Here is a 15,106-nt window from a genome sequence, read left to right on the forward strand (position 1 = left end):
GAGAAAGGAGTGCGTAGTGCGCGTGGGTGTGAATTTATTGGCCTGTGAAAAAATTACCCCGAACGATCGTCGAATTATTTACAGTTCAGTTGGCTTTCACGCACGTACACAATGATGTATTTTGCTACAAGTTCGCTTCGAATAAAAATAAAAAATTACCGTTTGAGATACAACATCGATGATTAATACGCGAATGGACAGTTAATCAATTATTATAGTTACGAGACTAATCTTTTGTTGGTGAACGCCACAACCAAGACGACAGTCAATTCGAATATCGAACAACCGTCATCATACATAACAAAAAGGCATCTATACAGAAATAATAATAGAAGGACGACTGGCAGTTGCAGAACTAGACACGATCAATTAAGCGAAACGCAGCTCCATTCGAAATTAGCAATCAATCACGTAGGCCAGTATATTGTGGCGCGTTATGCGGTCATCTAAAGTTACGCGCATGACGACTTACTCAGCAGCAAACGGAATCCAGTTTCATTTTTTTAATGCCTCTCGATACTCTCTTTTTGCGATTATTTCAATTGCTTATTGTTTCGTGTGAAGAAATAGCTGATTACTGTCGTGTCACTCTTTTACAATGTTCTATTAGACGCAAATTTCGAGTGGTTTTGATTAGGTACATCATTCGATAACGATTGTCTTTTAAGTAGCACTTGATGAGCTATAGAGATAAAATCGATATTGTGCATGAGATTTTCACAGTCTGATAGTATAGAGAAAATACGGATGATGGCTTACCCGAATGATTGTTGCTTTCAGTTATGCTGATAATGATTGAACACTTTCACTTGACATCGTGTAAAAATGCAATCGAACTTTTTGCAGTGTAGAATACTATAGTTTCCGTTGTCACGTAATGTTGATCTAAGATATCACAAATTTCTAAAAGAGACATCAACAAAAAATACATTATACAAGGAGAAAAACTCTAAACATAACGCATAACCGTCGATAATGAAAATACGGAGCGCGATATAACGAAGGAATTAACAGTCAGCCCTTATACAGATACATAGCGCAATCTTCTTTTATGTAACTTGATTTTATTAATGGTCTTATTCCGCTTATGAAGCTTACTCAAAAATAAATAAGACGAATGAATGTGTCAGTCTAAGAAATAATTTTAGTCCATAAATATTTGATCTTAACCAACTTTAACCAAAGGAAAATAAAAATTATTATAAAAGATGTTAGCTCCGCTTAAAATTTCCCGCGCGAGAAATTCGTGGGGCAATAGCCCCACGAGAATTAACCTATAACGTGATTGCGCGAGCGGCTGTCGTCAATTGGAGCCGCGTTGGGCATCTGATATTCTCGCAGTTTCGCGGGATATCGTCAGGTCGCGAGTGGTTGTCGTGTCCGATTCCCCCTCACTCGATTAAAAGCGAAACGAACAAAAAAAGAAGAAGAACCAAAAATGATAGGCTACTGAATTAAGTATCTATCAGACTCGCCATCATCGTTCGCGGCACAGAAAAAAATCTTTACTCCGCTAATGTACAAGAGGTAAGAGGGAGAGAGAGAAAGAGAGACGGAAGATTATTGTGATGTTTGGCTAATCGTGTTGGAAGACCTCGCGCTGTTTTTTTTTATGTACTCGGTTTGATGATTAGTGTTTGACGTTGTATGTCCCAAGCCGAGAGGAAAATTCGACTCGAGTGCAAATTATACATGTAGAGGATGTACGATTCAATATAATATTCACTTTGCGAACGTGATCACTTGTGATCAATATTGCTATTATTAATGTGAACTTGCCTAGTAGATATTCTTACGCGGTTCTTTTATCTCTGTCTAGTATTGAGAGCGAGAGATAGGTTAAGCAAAAGCTTGAGTTAGAATGTGATAGTTTTCCAGTTGTTTTAGTACGACAAAACTTGAATTTTAAAAAGAAAGTTTTTCAAAACACTTTCAAAATCGGATGATTTTTGATCGTACAGTGTCCACTTTCGTAGCTCGTTATTTTTGCCCAATAGCACATACAAGAGAGTACATTGGAAGCAACAATGTTAATTAGCAACTTTTCCACACAATGTATCTACATGTATGTATATATGTATGTATGTAACTAACCTCTAACTTAATAAATGTTCATAAAGAGAAATTTACTAAAATGATATACTCTGATTTCACAGGGTATATGCATGTAAAAGTGAGAGAGAAGAAGCAGTTCTAGTTTCTCTAATTTAAATTTGGAAGCCTACATGGATATACTTCTTCAGGCTGAGTTTTCTTCGATAGGACACTTCAGAGCTTTAGTTACTCCTTTTTCGTATGTTAGATTCAACGGAGCTTTGTCGTTAAAAACGTGATAATTATCACATGATCCTAGTATACAAGTGAATCAACTGATATTTACTACAAATTATAGAAAGTGAAAGAAAACAAGATGGTAGCTGCATTTAATTCTAGCTGGTTGTTTTATGTTAGATGTACATATTTTAAATTAGAAGCTGATTAAGATTGTACAATACACCAGCAATCATGAAAAAAGCTGGTAATGCAGCTATCAGGATTAATTCCTTACACATGGCAAAAGGAAAAATAAAGACAATTGATGGTAATAACAAGGTATGATTGTTTGAATTATGTTTTAAAATAGAATATTATAAAAACGTGTAAAATATTTATTAAATTATTTTGTAATTAATTTTCAGCTTATGCCATCATCCAATGGTGGATACAAAGGAACAGAAATGTTCACAACAGAGTTTGAAATTAACGAAACTCCACCGAGTGCAAGAACCTTACTAACAAAAGGTTACATACAGGATGAGATCAATTCCTTTTCAGGTAATTATTTATTATTTAAACTTTAATCGAAGATGTTTTTATAAAATAATCATTTATCTCTTTTTTTCAGGTGCAACAGTATCCACTCGTGGGCGCTTCATGACTGAACAGGAGAAAGCAAGATGTCCTCATGAACGTCCACTATACTTGTACATACAAGGACATTCAAAGCACAATATCGATTGTAAGTTGATTCTGACAATTATTATTTTTGTCTTTTATGAATAACTTACTAATGAGAATCAATGCTTTGCAGTGGCTGTACAAAAGATTAATGATATCATTAAGACTGAACATAGGAGTTCTTTAAATAGACCAAGTCGATTTACAAATGCACCTCCACCATTGATGAGCCTACACTCAGGAGTTCCAACTGTTGTAAGACTTATTTCTATCCTATTCACTCGTGAAACTCAAACTATGTATTATATTTATCTTAACTATATTTAACTTAGGAAAAACTTTGCATTGGTATCGAAAATGCACCGCAAGGATTTGATTTGCGCGGGCGGATTATTGGAGTTGGCGGTGCTAACTTATTGTACATAAGAGGTGAAACGGGTGCTACAGTTAGTTTGAGAGGACGTGGTTCACAGCTTATTGATCCTGGATTAGGAACTGAATCTCCAGAACCCCTTCACTTGTGTATAGAGTGCGTTTAAACGTGTACTTTTAATCTCTTTAATTGTTCAATTTATTCACAGATTTTATTATTTTTTTCAGACATCCAAATCCTGTGGCATTACAAAATGCTAAACAGTTGGCTATCAACTTGATTCAGACTATACAGTCAGAATTACAATCTTACATTCAGCAACAACCTCCACCTGTTCAACAACAGGTGATTCAACAACCTCCTATGCAACAAATACAACCAGGTAAATTATTAAATAATTAAAATAGAGTAATCTTATTTTATAAATTGTCAACGCAATTATTATTGCTTGTTCCAGCTCAATTTCAAACAATGACGATTGGTCAACCAAGCGTCGTAACTATACATCAAGATATGATACCGCATCCTCAGAGCACAGTTGTATCAATGCCAGCCACAATAATAACAGCTACAGTTGCTGGGACTCATGGACAACTTCATCCTACCGGAGTTCATATTGCAGCTCCTGCTGGACCAATGCCACAATCAGATCAACCTCAAGTATGTTGTTTTATTTGCTATACATTCTAGAACCGGAAAAAGCTAAGATTTTACTTTTATAACATGAAATTATGTTTAGGAAATGCAAACGTTCGTTCCTCCTCCAGCGGTTGGTCAAGTGCAATTGATAGGTCCTCCCCCAGGAGTCAACCAGGTTCAGTACCAAATACATCCTGGTCAACCATTACCAATGCAAGGGATGCCTCCACCTGGATCTCAGAATTCCCCGCAACCTATGACACAGATGTACGTCATGAGTCAACCACCTCCCCAACAAACTTTTATCAGTAGCAGTGCGGGTGCAATCAATGGGGCTGTGTCTTATGTGTATACTCAGCCGAGGTCAGCAACTCCTACGCAAACTATGATCGAGACTGTGAATGTTAATTTACAACAACCCCCTCCTTCAGGTAGATCGTTTTAATTGGTAGACAACTAATTGTAAATTAACTATACAAATTTTTTTTTCAGGTCCTATCAACGTGAATCAACAACCACCGCCACCACCGTCTTTAATGCACGTTCACTTTCCACCACCATTTCCACCGAATCAGCCACCTCCGCCTATTTCACAAACTTATCAGATTCAGTACCAACCGGTACAAACTTCGGTGGCTCAAGCACCAACTCAGTTTATAGTTCATCACAGTGAAGCTCCACCTCAACAAATGCCACCGAACCACGAGCCACCTCAAGGCATGGGTCCACCACCACCACCGCCACAGCATATGCCACCGCCACAGTTCGACGGTCAACCTCCACCTCCGCAAATGCAGATGCATGCGCCTCCACCCGCTTCGCAAGGTTACATGGTGCCAACATCTCAGGCCATGGCCGAACACGGACCGCAACCACCATTGCCACCGCCAGGTGGAGAGATGCAGCACCCTCAAGATGGTAAAGATTTTTCATTTTAATTTGAAACACATGAAATTTATAATAATTATTATAAATTATCATTATAAATATAATAATTATAAATTTATTAATATGTTTTATAGTAGGTCCAGTGGATCAAGGCATGCCACCACAGCCAGTTCCTCCACCTCAGATGGTTCCACCTCCGGCAGTTAATCAAATGCAACATTCCATGAATATCATAACAAGTGTACCGCCACCATCTCATCCGCCACCGCAAGCAGCTCCGTGGCTTTATCAAGGACAACCGCTACCACAACCGCCTCCTCCTCAGGGACAAATGCAGGTAAATATAAATGTACCAATAATCAAAACTTGATTATTTATGTGAATAAGAACTGACGAATTTTAGGAAATAATATACATATAATTTTTTTATACTATAATGTTACTTCAATTTGGTTGAAATCATTGTTTGTTTAGGTACCAGCATCTAATGTGCCGCATCATCCTGTACCTCCACCCGAAATGCAACCTCAAATGCAATATCATCCTCATCAACCAGTTCATTATCAAAATGGACAAATGCAACCACCGCAAATGCATTATGCCGTTCAACCACCGCCGCCGCAGTCCCATTTTGATCAAAATTCAGATCTACCTGAACATCATAAAGGTCAAGGTCTCAAGAGAAGATTCTCTGATGTCGATGGGCCACCTGTAAGTTTGGTTTTTTGTTATAGAAAATTGTGAAAACTATTTATAAATATCAATCTGACTAATTATTGTTTTCTTAAGGAACCTATGATGCATCCAATGAATAGGCCACCGACTCAACGACATGGTGCTGGGTAAGTCACACATTTCTATTGTATATTTTAAGGTGTATTGATTATCTAATGGACTTTATACACTGTAAGTGTTAAAGAAAAATATAAAGTACTGATTTTTTTATTCTCGTACCTATGTAATAGATAGAGTCAATACCAAGGAAGCCTTCAAATGAATATGCAGAAATTAGGTGTATCTTACAAAATGTTACAAATTTTTACCATAAAGTGCTAATAATTTATTTCTTAAAAAAACTTTATAAAAAATAGAATCAAAAACATAAATCACAGAAAATACGGTAACAGAGTTAGGAAGCTCACTCTTGCTTAATCAAGTAAATATCGATTGGCTTCTCGCCGATGGCTCAGTGAAAAATTTGAAAAAGGAAACAGTTGCATTTTCATATTGGGTATATTTATTCTACAACATTTTATGTTCGTCTTGCCAATTGAAAAATAACTTTTTCCTTTAAGTAACTAGAGGAATAGAAAAATGTTTCTGGTATATAAATTAAAAAAAAAATTTTTTCACTTACTGCACGGCGATAAACCAATCAACATAAATAAAATTATCATACCGAATACTATGAGATAACTATTAATAAAATAAATATTTAAAAAATAGTTTTGAAAAAAAAATTGAAAATTTAGACAGCGTTCGTGTAGAAAAGCATACAATCTATATCTAGTCGATCAATTTGTTAAATGTAAATATCTTATGTTCCTTTTGTTACGATATAAAGGAAACGCCAATGTAGCATATAAAGAGAATTGTATACTCTTCTACACATATTTGAAAAAATATCATAATATACAAACTTGTACATTAAATTTCAAGATCAATATTTTTTTCCAATGTTTTTGCCACCTAATGGTTTAATTTTTCAAAAAAAAAAAAGAAAAAATAATAGAACAGTGGCTTAAAATTTTTCGACGTATGCATATATTCTAATAACTTTCCCTCTGAACAAAGAAAGTTGCTTACTTTTGTTTAGTAATGCACAAACAATTAAATGGTGTTTTTTTTTAATATGATAATGTTCTTACAACCATGTGTTTATTTATAAAAATGTATAAATATGCGAACCTCGTGTGATATTTTAACTATATTTTTAAATGGAATATTATTGTCGTAAAACCTCTGATACTTTCGTAAAACGACGATATATTTTATCAGCTTGAAATTATTTTTTAACTTACATTTATTTGGTGCGTAACTATGAGTTTTATTTTGCGGCTGAGAATATTGTTTATTTAAAAATAAAAAGTGTATGTGATATATATTTTACAACTGCATCAAATTTTATGGGTATATTTTATATTCAGCCTTAAGTATTAGCTTTAAAAAATGTTAAGTACTCTGATACTAAAAATGTCTAATTCATCTTTTTTTATCTCAACTTAAAATTTTTTTATTATCACTTAATTTACGATATTCACAGTCTCAATAGTTCGTTATGGTGATTAATGATATAATAAAGTTAAGATTACTGTTAAAAAACTATGTGAAAAAGATAAAATATAGAGAAAAACTATAGTAGAAAAAAATTATGAACTAAGTATACAGATTCATCAATAAAAATTGATATGACCGCAATGATTCTACAGAAATACGTCATTCAATAATAATTGTTTTGTAAAGAGTAGGATATTCCTTCTATAAATATTTTCCATTCTCAACTTGATACTAATTTATATGAGATAACATCAACTTATCTCTAATAATATCAATATTTGATATTAGAAAATGACGAATTTTGTCACATATTAGTATTTAACATATGCGTTTGATTTTGAAATTAATTCAAGTCGTCGAATTTTTTTCAGTTGATACAATGTTGCTAATTGAAGTTTTAAAATAATCGGCCGAACATTCGATGACCAAATATTTGTGAAAATATCGTGCTATCTACATCAAATGACCTCTGAACATTTTTGAAACTGGAAAATAAAATTTATCGAAGGAATTTCTTAAACCTCTAATTGTCTTATCTTGTAAACATAAAAAAAAAGAGCAAATTAATTGGAAACGAAAAGATAATTAGAGGATTTTCAAATTTGTATTACGAAACGAAATTCCGTTGGGAGAACAGTCAATTAAAGATATTTCGGGCGGGGCGCGCGTAATAACTAATGCAAGTAACTCACTTGTTCAAGCAGAGAAGGTGATCAGCAGCAGCACGTGATGCATGGCCCACCAGGAGCGAATCTACCGCCGGGCGAACGCAAGCAGCTGCTAATGCCGCCACCTTACCAAGGTCTGTAACTAATGACGAGACAGCGATATTTTAGGGATGGCCGTCATCACAACAGACTGCTCTTCTTCGATTTATTGCAATTGCATAAAAATTTTATGATAAACCATTTTTTTCTCCACTTCTTTGTGTCTCTTCAAAAAAGAGAAAATAAGCTGAATTTGTTAAAACACTGTATTTCTATCGCAACTTCTTTCCTTTACTTTTTTTTATTTTAGTATTATTGGCTCTTTTATTTCTATTGGTGTATACATCGATAGGATTATTTGAGAATTACACCTTTTTTGCCCATCACAGGTCGAAATTCTTATATGTTTCTAGAGGAACCGGTTTCCTGAAGCTGAAATTGTTATTAATTATTTTTATTACATTTGTGATTAGATCTGGTATGTGGTGAAGGTATGAAAAATCTTGTTTACCAACAGAATTAGAACTAACATTTATCACAATTATATTTATCAAAAGTATTGCTATATAATTTGATTTCTTGACAAGCCGAGTTGGTAAACAATTGATTTTTATTATGAGTTGCGTAAATTATTCCTACATTTACTAGAAATCAACGGACATTCGTACGGACGAACCTGCGGATGATGCTCCCAGTTTAAAGAGTGCAAAAATCTTCCAAAACTATCGAACGATAATCGAATATGGCATCTTTTTCGAGCCATTATTATTGCGTTAATTAGCAGAAAATATAGCAGCAGCATAACAATTAGCAACGCAGCAGACTGTATATAATTAGCACGGACATCAGAATAATTTTTAAACATACTGTATATCTGTTCACACTTATTTTATTTTTGGAATTGTAGATGATACTCTATATATAAAAGCACCTCAACAGAGAATGATTATATTACAAATACCATCTTGCTTTGGCTCTGCATCATTAGTTGTTCTAAATGCTTTCTGCAAAATAGTCTAAAATAATCAAATGGCTCTTTTTTCTCAATTCTTATAAATGCATTAAAAAAAAAGCATATTTCCAATGCCTTTATTTACAGCTGCCAAAAAAGTGTATACCAACATACTCGATGCTTCCAGGGTTCTTTATAACGAATATTTTGAGTTTGTTCGTTTAGCATATCGATAGTGTAGAGATATTCTAGCGAATCTTTACTTTCAGGGTCATGATGATTTTTTTGTTTAGAGCTCTTACTTATTTATTTATTTTGATGTTGTTGCAAGTTATCTTTATCCATCCTACGCCACCTACTTCCATGTCTAAGAAACGTTATTATTCTTGTCCTTCTCTTCATTTATTGGCGAATCATACCGTTTACAGATCTGTTACTGCAGTTTTTTTTATTTATTTATTTTCTGGCTGGGTGGTGAATGAAGCGCAATATCATCAACTCTCTTGTTTTTCGATTCTATTCTACTGTAGGAAAGAAAATACTGCTGCATGCGTTCGAGGCCAGAGGAGAATCAGGGGAACGTTATATATATTTGTTTAATTTTTTTGCACGTTACAGTTCTTAGCTTACTAGCGTGTACATTTCACTTTTGTAATAAATTTCAATGTGTTGATTTGAAACTTTATTTTTGATTGATTTGACTAATGCTTCTGATTTTTTTTTGTCTAGATGAAAGACGTGGCATGGATCAACCATTTCCGGGTCATAATCCAGGTAAATGAACTGTCCAATGAGATTTATTCTTCATTTTATTCGGTTTTAAGCATAAAATAATTATAATTAATAGTTGTCAACGACGTAAAACCACATATCGGTCATATTTTTAATTAATTGTTAAAAATATTTTATAAAAATTATTTCACTCGTACGCCATTTTAAAGATCAGTGTCCAAAGATTATTTTACGTATGAACTTTATTCTGTAAATTGAATTTTCCCTAGGTGACAATCTTTAATATACCAAATTAAAAATAAAAAAATATGCCGCTGACGTTACCTTGTGAAATGTTGATATTAAATTTTATCAAAACCCTTACCAATATCGTGCAAATTTATTAATAAGCAAAACAAAATTCTTGGCAGAAAAATAGACGCTATCTTCCTTACACTATGTGACCTCTAACTTCTCTTTAATCAAGAAAAATATATGCTTTCATAATTGCTTTAATAAGATCGTCAATAGTTTAGCTACAAGACGCTTTCCTTTGTCAATTTTATTATGATACAATGGGCCTTTAGGACACGAAGAATTCACTTTTATAATTAATATTTTATTTTTTATGCTATAAATAAAGTGTTATCTTTTTGATATCAAACATTATCAAATCGAATGACCAATTGACATGCGCACGAGTACCTAGTGTACCTCTGCAACGTTCTACATGAACGTAATTCTTGAAGTAATAATAACAATAACGGCAACAATAACAACGTCCGTATTGTATAACAATATCAAATCAAATTGTTCAAGCAGTTTCAATATCCGAATGATCGCATATTAATATAATTAAAAATAAGCTATGAAATTGTGAATCAATTTTAATATACCAACTAAAACATGAAAAAAATGCGCTCGCAGGCTGTGAGCAGCCGATGAACGGCGAGCACGGCAGACCGCCACCACCACCTCCTGGGATGCCATGGCAGACGCATTTCGCGCGTTACCCACCGAATAGGCCGCCACCAATGCCACGCGAAGGCGAGCAACATCCTGTTCCTTATCATGGCGCACCTCCGCCTATTAACATGCCGCCTCCCCCGCCGCAGATGAGACTTGTTCAGGGTAAATATTCCAAAATAAAAAAGAGAAAAGACGCCAAGGTACATCGCACCCTACTTTTTTTTCCTATTTTATTCTTAGATGGGTCGTTCGATTATTTTCTTTTTTCAATACTTTCGGGTTTCATGAATTGTGTTTGATTTTATTATGCCATACATTTACTTTTTTACGTTCATATAAACGTGTCCTTGTTTCTTCTGTGGTTTTTATATTTTTATTATTACATATTTTTATTGTGAAAATTTTATTTTATAAGATGTTTTTATTACGTTTATTGAAGTTTTCAAGATTGTCATTTTTCTCACTAGATCGGTAAAAATATCGTTGTTTGTCCTTTTTTTGTAGTTCTGTCGACTTGTTGAATTTTGTATCCCAATAATGCTGATCGATACTTAATTATCTGTCCTCGCTTTACATTCAAAGATTTAACATTCTTCGGTAAATCGACAATGCATCTAATAATTTTATACTCGATCGTGCGCATTTTTTATTCATGCATTAAATTTACATTGACAAATGATTTGACAAAAAATATTTCACTGAAAATTTAGCGATGATCTTGTTGACAGATACGCCAAATCTTAGCCACGCAGTTATTAATCGTACAGAAATTATACATTCTATGATATGTCAATTTCTCTAAAGCGAACAGTATTGACAAAAAATTAACATTGACAAATATCTTACATAAACGAGTATCTTAAATACCCATTTCCTTAAAATTTACACTAACAATATGACATTTAAAAGATAAAATAAAATACATAAAATTCAATCGAACGACTCACGTAATTGAAAATAAAAATGGTAAACCTGACGTGGCGCTGCGTGGATGTTTATAATTGTAGGGTCTGACGGGAGTCGATCACCTAGTCAAAACGCGTTGCCCGAGCATCAGGTGAGTGGAGCTATGGAGTACAACCTTATGTCACCATATACAGCGATGAAGCCACCACCACCACCGGCAGCCCTGGTGGCTTCGATATGTAATCCGCCACCACCGCCACCATCGCCGCCCACCTATACGCAGTCACGCCACCCACCAAGGATGCATCATCCACGGTACCACGCATCAGCACCGCCATGGATGAACTAAAATCCGCAAACGAGAGCAATAAATCAAAGCACCTTGAGTTTTGTGTAAAAAAAGCAACAGTGGCGATGCTCTTCTTTTTTTTATAAATCATCGCAAGCAATGATGGTGTGTAATCCGTAGAGAGCGTACTTACGAGAATACTTAAGTAGATGATTCGACTGAAAACCTTTATATATTTGGTGAAATATTTCTTTTCATCGGGAGCGTAAAAAACGAGACTTTTTTTTCAACTGTGTCGCGGTTAACATAGGTAGTTATATGAAAATTTTCAAAAGTTGCAATATTAATATTCCGATCGATGTGCCTAAATTCTGTGCAATTACTTGCATACATTCGAGGTAAAATTAATGTCGACTGATCAAACTCCAAACAAAAAATCAACAAAGTAACAATGTATATTAGTCAATTAAGGTTTCTTTGTTAAAACGTGCGAATGAAAAGTCTCGTTTTTGCATTTGGAGTAACATAACATTCAGTCTTGAAAAATAATCGAGATTCTAACATGTTATGAAAGCGTATGTTTCGTTGTAAATTTACTTTTGTTTTGCAAATACACAGATGTATAGTATATAGACTTATAAGCCAAATGAAAATAAAAAAAAATTAGTTATTTCGTTTATGCCGTTTTGTATAAAGTGCATCAATGACGAAAGACTACACGGATTTTCTAGAGTCCACATAAAAAAAAAAATTTGTTCGATGCAGTGGTAGTGCCGGTCAACTCATTAAATTTCAAGTGAATCATTTGAATGATATTTTTTCATAGAAACTATTTTGTAAATACGCGTAAATAAGTTAACAAAAAGTACTACTTGTTAAGTAAAAAATCCAACGTCTTTGTAAGCTTCGTACCAATTTTTATTTGTCACTGTTGGAATAGTTATTTTTGCAGAGTGTAAAGTAACGTTTCTTAATTTTTCGGTATAGTGTAAAATGAATGCAATGATAAACAACTGTCATTCGGTGTAAGTATTTGCAGGGTCACAGACAGCTTGGAAAAGTACTGAAATTCTTTTTGCCAAAATATAATTGCAAAGTTGCTGTTTGATTTTGCTTTATTAAATATGTGTGTGTAAGCATTGAAATTATAAAAGAAAGGTGTGTCCGATGAATGATAAAAACAAACAAAAATTGTAATATTTGTAGATGGATTTTTATATTCAATAAGCAGCTTACTTAGTTATACTTTTTTGTAAATAGATAAAAGTTGATGGCGTAACCATCGTAATAAGTGATAAGCAGATTAATGCTGTTGCCATTGAGCGAAAGAAAAGAAACGATTGAAAAAAAAACTTACGGCGATTCTCTGAACTTATATGTGTTAAGTATGGTCGCGTTGTAAATAGTTTCATTGAAGAGTTTGGAGTATAAGAAAGTCACTTTATTCCAATACGCTAGTATTAAGTGTATTCAAATTAAAAAGAAATAATAATGATAAGGAAGCTTGCTGTAACTCCAAAATCTTCAAAGACGGCATATTCAGTGTTAAAATTTACCTCCGAGGGCAATTCTGCACTGCTCGAAAAATGCTGGAATATGTTTTTTGGGTGCGACATTTTATTTATTGATCACCGTATTGTTATCGAATTGTATTTTATATTTCAATAGTGAAAAAATAAATCCAAACAAATAAACGACTGTCTTTTTATTGAATTGCAATAGCTCAAACAAACTATATTTAAACATTGATACTCGACGTGTAACGCTTCGTGTTCAAATTTTATTTAAAAATTTTTTATGATCTGAAATTAAATAAAACATTTATTATCATATTTTTTTGTCGTAATTAGTCTAAATTATAATCGACATTTGCTCTTATTTTGTTACGCGTAGTATTAGATTTAGCAGATGTTACATAAATGAATTCAATAATTTGATACTTTCATAGCATGGTTCATCTTTCACAATTGGATCGTGAGCGCATATTTGAGTTTTATAAACTTTGAGATAATACCGTGAAGGCCCATTCAGCTTAGAAAAAACGCATAAAGATATATAAGATATATTTGTTAGAGATTATATAAAATGCTGTAGGCAACTTTATTTATCTAAACAAATAGAATCAAAACATTGCACGTTTATTTCGTGTATCACAATCGATTATCCGCACGTCTTGGAGTGTGATGATTTAATTTAGAAATGTAAAAAAATAAATATATTTTAAAAAACGTGAATTTATATCAAAACCCTACAAAGACATACAAGAATCCAAGATACAAACAAGAAAGAAATTCACATAAATGTATTAATTACCTTTATTAAAGCAACATCATTTATCCATAATTTTAAGAGATCGTAGTCCCGGTAAATACGGATATTTAGTGCTCTGTTGACCTCCTGAAATTGATTCAAGTGAAAAATATAAGCAAAATCACTTTGACTGATACGTTAAATAGAGTACTAATAATTTTCAATGATTAAATTAATACCCGGTAAGACAATACCCAGGCAACATTTGTTGTACCAGGTACGTACCCGTAGGACTGGTACTGGTAGGACTGGTGGCAGGAACGTACCTGCCAGGTGTAAATGTCCGGTTAAGTAGCAAGAACATCGTTGCCGGTACGTACCAAACATTAGTTGACAGAAGGTAGCAACAATGTACCATTATCGTGTCTTTGGGTACGAGCTTGGTACGTACCGGCAACAATGTTCTTGCTACTTAAGCGGACATTTACACCTGACAGGTACGTTCCTGCCACCAGTCCTACTAGTACCACATTTAATGATAACGTTCCAAAAAACTGGTGGCAGGTACGTACTGGGTACAACCAATGTTGCCTGGGAATGTGCTACGGTAATGATGATCCACCGCAGAAGTGATGAGAATCAGTAACCCGGTAGAGCGAAACCTTTAAGGTAAAATCACTTTACAATTGATTTTGATCTGCACGTAATATATCTGTTATTAGTGAATATTCTCCATGCAATTTCTTTTTCGGTTACGTTCTGTACATTTACAAATAGAGTAAGAATGCCATCCTTTAATACTCCACCTTGCGTTAAAATTTACTATTTTATTTTATTTTAAAATTGTACTCATACCAATTTGGACTTATGGCATTCAACTATGGCGTGCTGCTTCAAACTTGAATATTGAAATCCTGGAAAGATTTCAATCGAAAGTCTTATACGTAACATCGTACCAGCCTCATAGTTAGTTCCAAACGAAATTATTCGAAATGGCCTACAGGTTCCAACAGTTAAAGAAGAAATTACAAAATTTTACGAAGAATATATCACGAGACTGCGAAACCACCCAAATTATTTTATCAGCAATCTCCTCAAGACAACCATTGCAAACACCAGATTTAAAAAACATAAACTAACGAATGCATAAATAAACCCTAATCTGTTTATCACATTTTAAAACAAAGAAAAAATACGCACTTGAGTAT

At 33.8% G+C, this 15,106-nt stretch overlaps 1 protein-coding gene across 9 annotated transcripts; it reads left to right on the forward strand.

Annotated features, from left to right (window-relative positions):
* The first annotated feature begins 1,325 nt into the window (after window positions 1-1,325).
* On the forward strand, window positions 1,326-13,329 carry LOC131670256 (uncharacterized). 9 transcript variants are annotated; one of them, XM_058945704.1, is made up of 18 exons: window positions 1,326-1,527; window positions 1,962-2,065; window positions 2,157-2,592; window positions 2,679-2,814; window positions 2,885-2,998; window positions 3,071-3,192; window positions 3,270-3,466; window positions 3,538-3,692; window positions 3,768-3,970; window positions 4,050-4,380; window positions 4,442-4,867; window positions 4,972-5,174; window positions 5,312-5,548; window positions 5,627-5,679; window positions 7,819-7,916; window positions 9,503-9,547; window positions 10,412-10,615; window positions 11,461-13,329. In XM_058945704.1, exons 3-18 carry the CDS (start codon window positions 2,506-2,508, stop codon window positions 11,706-11,708), a joined length of 2,859 nt encoding a protein of 952 aa, XP_058801687.1. In that variant the 5' UTR covers window positions 1,326-1,527; window positions 1,962-2,065; window positions 2,157-2,505; the 3' UTR covers window positions 11,709-13,329. The 9 variants fall into 9 exon arrangements, with proteins under 9 accessions (XP_058801687.1, XP_058801689.1, XP_058801688.1 ...); XM_058945706.1 differs by having other exon boundaries at window positions 1,998-2,077; XM_058945705.1 differs by having other exon boundaries at window positions 1,998-2,065.
* The last annotated feature ends 1,777 nt before the right edge of the window (window positions 13,330-15,106 follow it).

Source organism: Phymastichus coffea, unplaced genomic scaffold (assembly GCF_024137745.1).
Source record: "Phymastichus coffea isolate CEN01 unplaced genomic scaffold, Cenicafe_Pcof_1.1 PCOF00105, whole genome shotgun sequence".
Taxonomy (NCBI): domain Eukaryota; kingdom Metazoa; phylum Arthropoda; class Insecta; order Hymenoptera; family Eulophidae; genus Phymastichus; species Phymastichus coffea.